Below are 14,597 nucleotides of genomic sequence, written 5' to 3' on the forward strand. Positions count from 1 at the left end.
TGGCTGTTGTGGTTTCAGCTTTGCGACGACGCGTTTTCCACACGTGAAGGAAATTCATCCTTCAGTTTATCCAGTAAGTTAAGAAGAAGAATTCCTTTATTTATCACACAAGGGGAAATTCAATTTTTTCACTCTGTTATTATTATTATTCAAGTTACACACACACATGGAAACAGGACCTATACACATGCAATTAATGGAGAGATGTCAGAGCGAGGGGGCTGCCAATGGACCGGCGCCTTGAGCAGTTGGGGATTCGGTGCCTTGCTCAACAGCACCTCTGCAGTGCCCAGGAGATGAACTGGCACCTCTCCAGCCACCAGTCCACACTCCATTCATGGTCCACACAGGGACTTGAAGCGGCGACCCTACAGTTCCCAGCTGAGTCACCTATGGACTGAGCTGCTGCCGCCCAAGCAACATTCTCCCACGGCAGCAAACGAAACCCAAATAAAGTGAACGAGCAACCGACATGTTAAAAACATTTATTCACTCTATACACCTTTTACAGTTCTTTCGCTGTCAGACACAGAGCGGGAGTGGATCCCCCACGTGTAACCCAGTGTGCTGGAAGGAATGCATGACGAGCGGCTGCAGGAATGTCTCTCTCTTCTGTCCGTCACGACGTGGCGACGGCTTCATACATGGTTGTCCAGCAAAGACTCCAGGAGTCTCGAACTGTTTGTAATGGCAGTCGTTACCACAATGAATTTATAACCTGCGGACAAAAGAAAAGGAGTAATGTTTATTTTATCATTTTGACCTATTTTCAGGTCTTTTTTAAACGCAACACAATCATTTAAGGGGGAAAAAATCAAGGTAGTGTCATGGAAAGGTATCCATAGCATTGGTGCACCTTCACATTTGTATTTATTCCTGTTAAAAGGGTTTCTTCACCTTTTCCAAAGTCAAATTAAAACACTTTTCAAGCATTTCAAAGTGTATTTTCAAGCTTTTCCAGCACCATACCGCTGTGAAACATTTCATATTTATATACAGTACACACAGTTTATACAGTATTCTGATTATTGCACTTGTTCATCACACTAAAGTAGAAGTTGTTGTGCTAACGACCAACATTATGTTTCAGACAGTTTTCTACATAAGGGCAACTCCTCAAAGCAATTTCAGTCAACAGCAACTGGACTTGGTTATTTGTCTAGGAAGACGTTTCACCTCTCATCCAAGAGGCTTCATCAGTTCACGTACGCACCTGACCAGGCTGGGACTGGACCAGGACCAGGACCAGGGCCAGCTAACTAACTGGTGTGGAGATCCAGGTATTTAACCTCTCACAAGGCCGATGATGTCACTGGAACCCTTCATGCTCCAAGTGCCAACGACTGTCGTTAATCTCTCCACCTGGTCCTGGGTCTTCCCCGAGGCCTCCTCCCAGCTGGACGTGCCTGGAACACCTCCCTAGGGAGGCGCCCAGGGTTCATCCTTACTAGATGATCCTGAACCACCTCAACTGGCTCCTTTCAACGCAAAGGAGCAGCGGCTCTACTCCGAGTTCCTCACGGATGCTGAACTTCTCCCCCTCTCTCTAAGGGAGACTCCAGCCCCCCTCCTGAGAAAACACATTTCGGCCGCTTGTACCCGCGACCTCGTTCTTTGGGTCCTGACCCAGCTTTCATGAACACAGGTGAGGGTAGGAACCAGGATTGACCGGTAGATCCAGAGCTTTTAGTATTAATTCATTAATTATTATCACCAGGAGATGCAGAATACAATAAACCTGAAACTCCAAACCGCAGCAACACTAACGGGAAGAATGAAGCCGCGAGGGGGAACCTAAACGACCGAACCTTAACATCAAAAGTACCCATCGGCATCCAGGCGGCGTTTACCTCTCTCTCTGCCGATGAACCGCAGAGCTGAAATCTCAGAGAAGGTGCAGCCGCCGAGGAACATGACGAGGATGATGCGCTGCGCGTCGCTCTTGGATTTGGAGTCAGCTCCGTTGTTTCCTGGTGAGAGAGACGAAACCTTCAGCATTCATCGACTCAAAAATATTTAGGGGTGGCTCCAGTCGGGCTGTTTAAGCAGTCGGTGTGTTTACACGCACACAGATACGAAGTTACTTAAAGAGGGATATTCAAATTCTTCACTCTGTTATTATAATTATAGAGGTTACACACACACACACATACACACACAGGCCCGAAATACACACATGCACCAACAGGACCTATATTCATTAACATGCAATCAATCGAGTGATGTCAGAGCGAGAGGACTGCCAATGGATCGGTCCCCCGAGCAATTGGTGGTCCGGTGCCTTGCACAGCACCTCGGCAGTGCCAAGGAGATGAGTACCAGTCCACGCTCCATTCATGGTCCACACAGGGCTTCGAACCGGCGACCCTACGGTTCCCAGTCGAGTCACCTATGGACTCAGCTACTGCCGCCAAATCAAGTGCATCCAGGCCTGACATTAACAGCCTTAACATACTCATGGTCATCATCATATTAACACCTCCTCGTGATCTGACCTGTAACAGCAAATTCATGCCCGTTCAGCAGCCTGGTGACTTCTTCGAGCCCCGTCCAACCGTCTCGCTCCAACACCTACACGTGACCACACCGGGAACAACATGAAAGAAAACTGTCATCGTGGCACTAAAGGTCTCTCCTTCACAGAGCAGAAGGCAGAAAGTCAGATCCTGGGAATGAATTAAAAATCGTATTGCGTGACTCACCTGCTCCACGAGTTTGCAGCTCAGGGGGACGTAGGCGCCGCTGAAGATGTAGGCCATGTCCCGTGGGACACGCAGGTCGTATTCCTCATCTGACTTTGGCACCTTTACACAAAAATGTACTATTTCACTCAATACCATCCAGCCTTTTTATAGCATGGTCTGATTAGTATTCTGCATTATGATGAAAATGACTTCTGGAGCAAAATGGTACAGATGATGATGAAGATGGTGATGATGACTTACCAGGTTGAGCTTTCTGCTCAGGGCTCTGAAGTTGCTCTTCTTTGCGAGAGAGGAGAAGGCATCGCTCAGCTTTCCTGAAAAAATACAAAGAACAGAGAAGGAAATAAGGAGGATTACGAGAGTTTAAAGTGTAATTCCAGCGCAAAACCATCCCATGGTCTTTTTTGACACTTACATCAAATAAGCCATGGAGACAGTTTTTTTCAACTATTAACGGAGAAATCCGTGGGAGTCGCTAACAGCCGGGTGTGGTGTACAGTGAAGGCATTCAAAGGTCTTTTTAACCACTAATACTGCTGAAAATAACAGCAAACCTCTGCAGCAGCATGAGAAGAGTCCCTACACACAAAACAAAGCACCAATGGGCTCCTTCCTTTGGGATTGACTTTGCTAATCCACTGTAATGGACTTTACTATGAGAGGAGCTGGTACAGGGGCCAGTAGGTAAGTCTTTAAAACACTCTTTTAAGAAACTCTGGCTTCACTAACTACGCTGTTGGTGCTTTGTTTTCTGTGTAGGGACTCTTCTCATGCCCCGAGCTAATAAGCGTTAGCCACATCCGGCTGTTCGCAACTCTCCTGGATTTCTCCGTTAATAGTTGTTACACTTTAATGTGAGTTTGAAATCAGTCTTTTAACATTCATAAACCCACTCATCTACTTTGTACACACTAGAGTTGGATACTGCACTTTTCAGGTTAACGACCCAATTACATTGTTACTACCGAGTACAGATTCACGTTTCTTCTTTCTTATTCACGCAGCTTTTTCAAGTGACGGTAAGTCAGGGTACTTTATACCCTGGTGACAGTCTGACAGGCAGAAGGTTGTAGGGTTTGGAAGGGGTGAGGGAGGCAGGGAGGGGTTTTATTTTGCGCAGTATGTCAAATGTGCTAAATAAATAAGAAAAATAGGTGTGAACTTTTTACAAGTGACATTACATTTTTGTTATTTCACAGAGAATAAAGCAGAAAAAAGTAAGTTGGGCACAAGAACTGTATTCCAGGTATTCATTCAAAAGTGAGTGGTACTCAACCCTCGTAGCCATGGCGAGAAAAGATTACTGTGATTAGGAGGAGGTTAGAAACATGTTTCACCTGCAGTTTTGTCGTTGACCAGTTTGCCCACTTTGCTCTCCATAACAGTCAGCGTTTCCCCCGGCTGCTGCTCCACCAGCAGCCCCAACTGCCTCAGGTTGGCGAACGTGAGCAGGTGGTCCACGCCGTAGCTCTGATCAGAGAAAATGCGTCACATCAAAGACCAGCAGCTCCATAACTGGAGTCCACGGTAAAATGAGGAGCAGTTTAAAAGGATACAGATGGAGAGTCCGCAAACAGCATACAGCAAAGCGATACGTTTGTCTTTTAATACTCTCCGACCAGATTTCTCCCTACTAATACAGTAACTTTTCTACTTCATGTGTTGTTTTAATTATGTATGTGTGTTTTATTGTTACTACGTTGGGACCAATTGGCCCTAAATGGACAACCAAGGGTCTTAAACTTCAAACTGACCTGTAGATACTGTGCTTTTAATGAGCGGTGATCTTTTGGCAGAAGTCCTGTGAGAAAACACCGTCACACAGTTGAAAACACATCACGAGCAGGATCTGAATACGTCTTTGAAACTTTATTACTATGCAGACGACTCACCATTCTCCGTGATGGACAGAAGACAAAGCAGTCGAAGACTTTCTATCATGGAGACCTTGAGAAAAGAAAAAACGTGTTTGCACCAACATCATTATTATTTACCTGTTCTCATCTCAGACTATGTTTACGCACGCGCACCTGTCTGTTGATGTGCTCCTCTATGAAAGAAATGCTTTCACGGATTTCAAATCCTTCGAGTAAAGCTGGAACACAGACAGAAGTGACATTAAAGAACACGTTGAATTAAGGTTTAAATCCAGAGTAAAATCAACACAGGGTCATTAAATAAGCCATCAAGACAGTTTTTTTTCGTGTAACAATTATTAACGGAGAAATCCAGGAGAGTCGCTAACAGCCAGACGTGGCTAGCACTGATTAGCTCGGGGCAGTACGGTAAAGGCATTCAAAGGTCTTTTTTAACCACTAATGCTGCTCACAATAACACCAAATCAACGTGAGACGGACTGGTTCGTATCTGTATCTTTCCCAACTGCAAAACCAAAATGAAAACTTACAACCCAGAAACTTTTCATAGACTGCCACTGCGTTACGATGACTGTGCTCTGATACACCAGTGGCTTATTGTTTTAAATCTGGGCACTGAGACGCCAATCGAGACGCTTAGGCCGAGGGATTACCGTGTGTGCAGCAAACATTTGGTAAAGGACGACTTCATAGTTCCTAGAAGAGCTTCTGAGCCAAAGAACCCAAAGAGGGCGCGCCTGAAGAAGAATGCCATAGGTAAGTCTTTCAAAACACTCTTTTAATAAACTCTGGCTTCACTGACTACGTCGTTGGTGCTTTGTTTTGTGTGTAGGGACTCTTCTCATGCTGCTGCAGAGGTTTGCTGTTATTTTCAGCAGCATTAGTGGTTAAAAAAGACCTTTGAATGCCTTCACCGTACTGCCCCGAGCTAATCAGTGTTAGCCACATCCGGCTGTTAGCTACCCTCCAAGATTTCTCCGTTAATAGTTCATGCACAGAAAAAACTATCTTGATGGCTTATTTGATGACTGCATTTGCCAAAAAAGACCATGGGATGATTTAACGCTGTAATTACACTTTAAGACCTGAATCTAAAATATGGACGGTAAAGTGTTCTCACAATGTTCTGTCTTCAACAGCTCCTGAAAATCCTGCTTCGTTTTCTTTTTCATTATCGATTCGCTGGCACCGATGTCTGAGAGAGAATACGTCCTTCAATTAATATTTGAAATACATGACAATCAATGTGGCTTACTGCCGTAACACATACGTAGGCTGAGCAGCCGATGCTCCTGTTTTAACCCTTTCAGTTCTTCTGACACGAACGTCTTCATCTGCTTTATGTCCATCCCCCGACGCTTCTGTAGAATAAACAAAGGAAGGAAAGTGTAAATATCTTTGGTGTCGGCCGTTAGTCACAGTGACTGAAGAGGGTAATGATAATTACCCACATCATACGCCGTCTGGAGATTCCTGGCTTTCTGACTGAGAAAGCCAAAGACGTTGGAGAAATGCTCGTTTCGGATTTCGTTGAAGACCTACGAGACGTTGTAAAAAAAGTTCAGATACCCACCACATGACGATGAAAGACCTCTCGTGTCAGCACCGAACCTACCTTATCCTGAGAGTTCAGCATGACTTTTATACTTTTGTCAGAGGACGTAACCTCAGGTCCAAACTCCACACATCCTGCGGAACAGATGCTGTGATGAGACGACACGATGACATACGAGCGTGCACAAAAACAAATCTGCAACCGGAGTGTCGTAATTCAACTGGGAGGTTTGATTCTACAGGAAAACAAAACCGTCTGAGCAATTGGCAATTTTAAACCGTCAAAATAAAGCTCCACCCAAAGTCTATTAAATGTCTTACTTTGACATATGCCAAGAAATATTCGGATTTTGCAATAGCAACAATTTCTCATCTCATCTCCTCTTCATCCGCTGCAGCAGCTTTAGCAGGGGACCCCAAACTTCCCTTTCCCGGGCCACATTAACCAGCTCTAACTGGGGGATCCCGAGGCGTTCCCAGGCCAGTGTGGAGATCTAATCTCTCCACCTGGTCCTGGGTCTTCCCCGAGGCCTCCTCCCAGCTGGACGTGCCTGGAACACCTCCCTAGGGAGGCGCCCAGGGGGCATCCTCACTAGATGCCCGAATCACCTCAACTAATTTCTATCTTTTCTTTTTCTATGTAATGTTATCTAATAGTGTGACATGGGCAAAATGGAATTAAAACAAAGCATTTTAATAGAAATATCCCCACGGGCTGATTTGATACCCACCACATTTGATTCTAAAAATATCATCCACGAGTCCTTCATAGACCACCTGCGAGCACAGAGGAGTGACGAAGTCCACATCTGCAGACACAAAGACAACGTTAGGGAGGACAGAAAGCCTCGCTCTGCGTGTCATCACCCACCGAGAGATTTCAGAGCCCGCGTCCTCTCACCTCTGTCAATGAGAAAAACTTTTCCTATTTCAGCCTGACGGGCTTTTTGTTCTCCCTCTGCCACCTGCTCCCTCCACGACTCGTACGCCATCTGGGACCAGACGGACGGACAGAACGTGACTGGCGGGTCAATCTTTTAATCATGCAACGGCTCAACAAACAACTCCATTATTGGGCAAAAATCCAAAACACATCACAGCGATCGTACTGTACCTTGGAATACCGTCCAATCCCGTAGACCTTTGAGAAGGGGCCGTAGAGGGAGTGAAGGAGGTGCAGAGCGCTGCCGGCTGTCCTCACCCAGCGCTGGTCCCCCGCCTGTGGGATGAAACACACCCTGATGAGATCCAGAATCTCATCTTCAACCGCTTATCCAGGATCAGGTCGCGGGGGCAGCAGCTTTAGCAGGGGACCCCAAACTTCCCTTTCCCTGGCCACATTAAAACATTGACCAGCTCTAACTGGGGGATCTTGAGGCGTTCCCAGGCCAGTGTGGAGATCTAATCTCTCCACCTGGTCCTGGGTCTTCCCCGAGGCCTCCTCCCAGCTGGACGTGCCTGGAACACCTCCCTAGGGAGGCGCCCAGGGTTCATCCTGACTAGATGATCCTGAACCACCTCAACTGGCTCCTTTCAACACAAAGGAGCAGCGGCTCTACTCCGAGTTCTTCACGGATGCTGAACTTCTCCCCCTCTCTCTAAGGGAGACTCCAGACCCCCTCCTGAGAAAACCCATTCCGCCGCTTGTACCCGCGACCTCGTTCTTTTGGTCATGACCCAGCTTTCATGACCACAGGTGAGGGTAGGAACTCATGCTCCATCGTCCCCTCACTCGTGAACATGATCTCGAGGTCACTTAATCCGTGAGGAACTCGGAGTAGAGCCGCTGCTCCTTTGCGTTGAAAGGAGCCAGTTGAGGTGGTTCAGGATCATCTGGTAAGGATGAACCCTGGGCGCCTCCCTAGGGAGGTGTTCCAGGCACATCCAGCTGGGAGGAGGCCTCGGGGAAGACCCAGGACCAGGTGGAGAGATTAGATCTCCACACTGGCCTGGGAACGCCTCAGGATCCCCCAGTTAGAGCTGGTTAATGTGGCCCGGGAAAGGGAAGTTTGGGGTCCCCTGCTAAAGCTGCTGCGTGACCCGTGACCCGCCCCCGGATAAGAGGCTGAAGATGAGATGTTTTTCTTAATTCAAATGTCAGAAAAAAAAAGAAGTTTAAAGAATATCACAATTTCCCAGCTGAATTATCTAAGATGATCGTTTTGCCTGACCAATAGTCCCAAACTCAAATAGTTTACTATCAGAGAAACCCGCACAAATAATCAAATTCTAGAAGCTGGAACCAACGCATCGCTTACAAAAAGTAACTTAAACAATTAATCAGGTATTTGTTATTTGGCGAAACATATCCGTGCACGTTTTTTTTTTCTTACCAGGAAGTTGTCTCGAAAGAACTCTGGCAGCTCCAGACTGATGACGTCATCGTCGAGAGGGAGAAGGTAGAAAGACCACTCGTCAGTGGTCACGTCTGCGGGAAGAGTGGAACACTCGGTCTCACTAACACTCACTGACGTTGCTACTTAAACAGGAAAGTGAAGAGAGAAGGACGCTCACCACCGAAGATGCCCTGCTCCTCCAGCACCGCCTCGCACGCATAGAACTGGACGACACAGGAGGGTCAGCAGGTGCATATCAAGAAATAAACCCAGAATACATTAAAGCAGAGAGTGTTACACAACAGCAGAGCGGGAAGTACCTTCTGAGGAGTAAAGACAATCTTGTATCTTCTAAATTTTCCTGCCGCCTTGTCTGCATTGACCACATCTGCAACAAGAAGGGATAAAGCAGGATATTATCATTTTTATTGTCTCGGTTTCATTCAACTTCATGAAAGGATTTGTGAAAATATTATTATTAATACTGTTAAACTATCATTGACTTCATTAAAGAAGGAAAACATCCGACTCTACCCACCACATATCCATTTGACAGTTTGTATTCTGGGCCGGATCAGAAAACACAGCCTGTGGGAGAGTAAAGCCACGTTGTCAGGCCGTCACATCAGGCGTGTGTGTGTGTGTGTGTGTGTGTGTGTGTGTGTGTGTGTGTGTGTGTGTGCGTGTGTGTGTGTGTGTGTGTGTGTGTAGTATTACAGGTGCAGGACTCACTGATCTGAGGTGCTGACCACAGGTTTGTATTCCACTTTATAGAGTTTGTCGACTTCATGTTGCTGTAGAAAATTAAAGAAATGAAAACAAAATTATTGGAACTGTAGATTCAATCTCAGGAGTCTGAAGAGTAACAGCTGAAGATGTTTCACCTTTAGTGTTGAAACATTAGCAATGCGATCCAGCGGGCTCATCAAGTCTGCCTCAATGAAGAGGTCCTTCTTCCCCGGGAGCTTTGGGACAAAGACAGGAAGATGGAATAAACACTGGTGTTAAGTACAATGTTCTTACATGGTTTTACATTTGATCTTGGCACATTTATTACTGTTTTATGTTCATTCTGTGTCTTTTTAATGTGAAGCATGTCGTTTCTTTGTTGTAAACCACTTTGGGCTGCATTTCATGTATGAAAGGTGCTCTACAAATAAAGTCTATTTTATACTATTATTATTATTATTATTATTATTATTATTATTATTATCATAATAACACAGGAGAATGATATTGCATCTGTGATATTGGAGCAAATGGTGCTGTAATAAATACAGGATTACTAATGTAACAGGTTGCTTCATTGGGATTGTTCCTGACACTGTGGATGTTAAGTGTTCGTCATGGTGACAGCCTGCAGGAAGAAACGGTTCCTGTGTCTGGTGGTTTTGTTCAATTCAATTCAATTCAATTTTATTTATAGTGCAAAATCATAACGAAAGTTATCTCAGGACACTTTACAGAGTAGGTAAAGTACATTGACTAAATTAATTTAAAAATAAATAAAAAGTAGATTTAGTACATTGAATAAACTAATTTAATATAAAAGCAGATTTAGTACATTGACTAAATTCATTCAAACATAAATAAATAAAAAGCAGATTTAGTACATTGACTAAATTAATTTAGAAATAAATAAATAAAAAGCAGATTTAGTAGATTGACTAAATTAATTTAGAAATAAATAAATAAAAAGCAGATTTAGTAGATTGACTAAATTAATTTAGAAATAAATAAATAAAAAGCAGATTTAGTACATTGACTAAATTCATTCAAACATAAATAAATAAAAAGCAGATTTAGTACATTGACTAAATTAATTTAGAAATAAATAAATAAAAAGCAGATTTAGTAGATTGACTAAATTAATTTAGAAATAAATAAATAAAAAGCAGATTTAGTACATTAACTAAAATAATTCAAAAATAAATAAATAAAAAACAGATTTTGTACATTGACTAAGTTAATTTTAAAATAAATAAAAAGCAGATTTAGTACATTACATTAGATTGTTGTACGGTGTTCTGAAGCACCTACTATTCAATTAGCATCCTACAATAAAAAAAACCTGCATTTGATTTATTTGACCATGCCAGTCATACACCTGGTCATACACCTGGTCATACACCTGGTCATACACCTGGTCATACACCTGGTGAGCAGGTATGGTGGAGCCAGATGGCAGCCGGCCGTGTCACACCAACAACAGACACATTGTGACTTGTTCCTACCTGTTCCAGCAGGTAGATGAGCTGGTCTCTGGCCAGCCTCTTGAGCAGAAAGAAGTCAGGGAGCTCCGGACTGTCTCTCCTGGCACTGTGAGCCATACTGGACCACAACAACCGGACAATAAAGAAAACTACACACTCGTGTAACGTGTCTGCTCCGGAAAAACAAAACGTGTAACGGCAGAGAAGCTGCAACCAACAGAAACACACACAAGAGATGAAATATGCTCTGTGGTTGAGCTAACAGCAGGTTAGCTTGTATGCTAAAAACACATCCTTAACAGTGCCCCGAATATCAACACTGAGGCTAACGACAAAACACTGACTGTTCTGTAGGAATACATTCACAAATATATTAAAATAATAACGGGATATAGGGCGTGAACGTCTGTCAAAACACCATTAAAGAGGCGTTTAGCTAATATTGACAGATACCTGCTTCCGTAGCTAAATAAGCGGAATCGACCCCATCCGCCGCCGCTGTTTCCGCCCGGACACCAAAAAGGAACGGACTGCTACACCGTTATAAAAGAAGCGACGTCGGAGTTCACCTGACTCACCTGTTATTTACGCACCATGAATTCAGACGCAGTCTTATTGTTGGAAACGGTGAATTTTTCCGCAGAGAAACATCGTCATCAGCGGCGTAAAGACCCGGAGGGGACACCGTACATTAACCACCCCATAGGTCAGTAACGTGCACTCTGTGGCGATGCCTTCAGGGCCCTTTTACTTTGTCGTGATGCCTTTAGGTGCTTCCACTCTGTCGTGGTGCCTTCGGGTGCTGTGATGCCTTCAGGTGCTTTCACTTTGTCGTGATGCCTTCAGGTGCTTTCACTTTGTCGTGATGCCTTCATGTGATTTCACTTTGTGGCGATGCCTTCAGGTGCAATTACTCGGTCGTGATGCCTTCATGTGATTTCACTTTGTCGTGATGCCTTCAGGTGCTGTGATGCCTTCAGGTGATTTCACTTTGTGGCGATGCCTTCAGGTGCAATTACTCGGTTGTGATGCCTTCAAGTGTTTCCACTTGATGAGGCCTAAGGTCCCTTTACTTTTTGTCGGGATACCTTTAGGTCCTGTGATGCCTTCAGGGGCTTTCAGTTTGTGGTGATGCCTTCAGGTTCTTTCAGTTTGTCGTGATACCTTCAGATCCTTTTACTTTGCTGTCATGCGTTCAGGTGCTTTTACTTTGTCATGATGCCTTCGGGTGCTTTCACTTTGTGATGCCTTCGGGTGCTTTCACTTTGTGATGCCTTCGGGTCCTGTGATGCCTTCAGGTCTTTTTACTTTTTTTGTGATGCCTTCAGGTGCTTTCGCTTTGTCGTGATGCCTTCAGGTGCTGTGATGCCTTCAGGTGATTTCACTTTGTGGCGATGCCTTCAGGTGCAATTACTTTAGGTCGGGATACCTTCAGGTCCTTTCACTTTGTCGTGATGTGTTCAGGTCTTTTCACTTTGTCGTGATGCTATCACGCCCTATCGTTCCGAAGGGGGAAGTTCACAAGCTACCTGGCAGTATATAGAGTTTTAAAAAGTAGTTCTACCTTTACCTGCTTTAACATGAAACACACACACACACACACACACACACACACACACACACACACACACACACACACACACACACACACACACACACACACACACACACAGCTCCTGATGTCATTATTCCACTATATCTTTACATAGCAAATAGTTATTTTCTGGTATATTAATGTTCTGATCGTTGCGTATAACACCTTTAATGGTCCATGTACACTTTGATTTTTCTCTCTTTGATACTCACAGGTGTGTGTGTGTGTGCGTGTGCGTGTGTGTGTGTGTACTTTTTCAGGAGTAGCGAGAATCCTGAGCCATGAAGGAGGCATCGCAGACATCGAAGTATTGCAAGTATGTTATCAGTTGTTCTCAGTAAGTCGCTGTCAGTTCCAGTGTTTCCCGTATTACTGAGCCCCGTGTGCCGTCTCTGCTGCAGGCCGCTCTGCTTCACGACACGGTGGAGGACACGGACACATCCCCCGCGGAGCTCGAGGCAAAGTTTGGCCCCGTTGTGGCTCGTATCGTCCATGAGGTGACGGATGAAAAGAGCCTGCCCAAACAGGAGCGGAAGCGTCTGCAGGTGGAACACGCGCCTCACTGCAGCCGCCAAGCCAAACTGGTCAAACTGGCTGATAAACTGTACAACCTGAGGGACTTGAACCGCTGCACGCCTGCCGGTCAGCACCTCTCTGTTACTGCCGCTGCTCTCATACTGGATCTTGATCACACACACACACACACACACACACACACACACACACACACACACACACACACACACACACACACACACACACACACACACACACACACACACACACACACACACACACACACACACACACACACACACACACACACACACACACACACACACACAAAAATCATCCCATGGTCTTTTTCGACACTTACACACATCAAATTAGCCATGGAGACAGCTCCAGACATGTAACAGGTATACCGTAGAGTCGCTAACAGCAGGATGTTGCTAACACTGATTAGCTTGGGACAGCACGGTGAAGGGCATTCAAAGGTCTTTTTAACCACTAATGCTGCTGAAAATAACAGCAAACCTCTGCAGCAGCATGAGAAGAGTCCCTACACACAAAACAAAGCACCAATGGGCTCCTTCCTTTGGGACTGACTTTGGTAATCCACTTGAATGGACTTTACTATGAGAGGAGCTGGTACAGGGGGCAGTAGGTAAGTCTTTAAAACACTCTTTTAATAAACTCTGGCTTCACTAACTACGTTGTTGGTGCTTTGTTTTGTGTGTGTAGGGACTCTTCTCATGCTGCTGCAGAGGTTTGCTGTTATTTTCAACAGTATTAGTGGTTAAAAAAAGACCTTTGAATGCCTTCACCGTACTGCCCCAAGCTAATCACTGTTAGCCACGTCTGGCTGTTAGCGACTCTCCGGGATTCCTCTGTTAATAGTTGTCACACAAATTGTCTCGATGGCTCATTTAATGAATGTAAGTGCTGAAAAAGACCACGGGATGATTTTACACTGGAATGACACTTTAAATGACGCATGATCGCAGGAGAACACAAAATTAGAAGTACTCATTTGGAAAAAGGGTTGCATTATAGATGTAGTGTTAACATGTCTAACTGTACCACTTTATAGACTCTATTAAAAAATAAAGATTTTTCTCTGTAAGGAAGCTAGAAGCTACAGCTGTCAGAGAAATGTAGTGGAGTAAAACTACGACACTTCCCAGTGAAGTTTTGTCTCACAGCATGGAAACACACAAGTACTCAGTCACCATAGTTCCTCCCTCTGTCTGTGTGTGTGTGTGTGCTTGTGCGTGTGTGTGGCAGGTTGGACAGCCGAGCGGGTGCAGGAGTATTTCGTGTGGGCCTGTGAGGTGGTGAAAGGCCTGAAAGGAACCAACCCGGCCCTGGAGGAGAAGCTGGAGGAGCTGTTCAGACAGAGGGGCGTGCGGCTCTGACGACACGGCGGAGAGCAGAGCGACCAAACTACAAATCAAATACTTTTTCATTTGTAAATTATTGGAATAAATCTTATTTCATATACACGTGTGTGGTCTTTATTTATCTGTCATATTTTGGCTTTGTTAAAAGTCACATCAGTTATTTCGTTCAGCCACTAGAGGGCGCTATTATACTTTTAATATCAACATTTAGCTGTCATCAATGAACCGAACACCTGTACGTCTTTGGACTGTGGGAGGAAACCGGAGAACCCGGAGAAAACCCACGCAGACACGGGGACAACATGCAAACTCCACACAGAAGGGCCCCAGCCGGGATTCGAACCAGGAACCCTCTCGCTGTGATGCGACAGTGCTGACCACTACACCACCGAATATTAAATATTTAAAAAAAAA

General features: G+C 44.9%; 2 protein-coding genes across 2 annotated transcripts; one reads left to right on the forward strand and one right to left on the reverse strand.

Annotated features, from left to right (window-relative positions):
* Nucleotides 1-567: 567 nt before the first annotated feature.
* On the reverse strand, nucleotides 568-10,986 carry vps33b (VPS33B late endosome and lysosome associated). Its single transcript, XM_083914445.1, has 23 exons — nucleotides 10,707-10,986; nucleotides 9,357-9,437; nucleotides 9,205-9,266; nucleotides 9,011-9,060; nucleotides 8,793-8,860; nucleotides 8,651-8,696; nucleotides 8,470-8,564; nucleotides 7,251-7,355; nucleotides 7,038-7,128; nucleotides 6,868-6,945; nucleotides 6,198-6,271; nucleotides 6,034-6,120; nucleotides 5,853-5,943; nucleotides 5,703-5,777; nucleotides 4,736-4,800; nucleotides 4,598-4,652; nucleotides 4,460-4,506; nucleotides 4,043-4,175; nucleotides 2,946-3,019; nucleotides 2,703-2,804; nucleotides 2,496-2,571; nucleotides 1,851-1,970; nucleotides 568-718 (listed from the first exon to the last, which is right to left on the reverse strand). The coding sequence occupies exons 1-23, from the start codon at nucleotides 10,800-10,802 to the stop codon at nucleotides 639-641; spliced, it is 1,851 nt and encodes a 616-aa protein (XP_083770571.1). The 5' UTR covers nucleotides 10,803-10,986; the 3' UTR covers nucleotides 568-638.
* Nucleotides 10,987-11,226: 240 nt separating this feature from the next.
* On the forward strand, nucleotides 11,227-14,281 carry hddc3 (HD domain containing 3). Its single transcript, XM_083914544.1, has 4 exons — nucleotides 11,227-11,391; nucleotides 12,540-12,595; nucleotides 12,681-12,921; nucleotides 14,068-14,281. The coding sequence occupies exons 1-4, from the start codon at nucleotides 11,280-11,282 to the stop codon at nucleotides 14,196-14,198; spliced, it is 540 nt and encodes a 179-aa protein (XP_083770670.1). The 5' UTR covers nucleotides 11,227-11,279; the 3' UTR covers nucleotides 14,199-14,281.
* The last annotated feature ends 316 nt before the right edge of the window (nucleotides 14,282-14,597 follow it).

Source organism: Echiichthys vipera (assembly GCF_963691815.1).
Source record: "Echiichthys vipera genome assembly, chromosome: 1".
Taxonomy (NCBI): domain Eukaryota; kingdom Metazoa; phylum Chordata; class Actinopteri; order Perciformes; family Trachinidae; genus Echiichthys; species Echiichthys vipera.

What these genes read in the sequence shown, in the direction of transcription:
- vps33b (XM_083914445.1), bottom strand. Translation starts at nt 10,802, where the DNA reads ATGGCTCACAGTGCCAGGAGAGACAGTCCGGAGCTCCCTGACTTCTTT. An exon ending in ATCTCCAGACGGCGTATGAT is followed by an intron (nt 5,944 to 6,033) that starts GTGGGTAATTAT and finishes TTTATTCTACAG; the next exon opens with AAGCGTCGGGGGATGGACAT. An exon ending in GCATCGGCTGCTCAGCCTAC is followed by an intron (nt 5,778 to 5,852) that starts GTATGTGTTACG and finishes ATTCTCTCTCAG; the next exon opens with ACATCGGTGCCAGCGAATCG.
- hddc3 (XM_083914544.1), top strand. Translation starts at nt 11,280, where the DNA reads ATGAATTCAGACGCAGTCTTATTGTTGGAAACGGTGAATTTTTCCGCA. An exon ending in CAGACATCGAAGTATTGCAA is followed by an intron (nt 12,596 to 12,680) that starts GTATGTTATCAG and finishes TCTCTGCTGCAG; the next exon opens with GCCGCTCTGCTTCACGACAC. An exon ending in GAACCGCTGCACGCCTGCCG is followed by an intron (nt 12,922 to 14,067) that starts GTCAGCACCTCT and finishes TGTGTGTGGCAG; the next exon opens with GTTGGACAGCCGAGCGGGTG.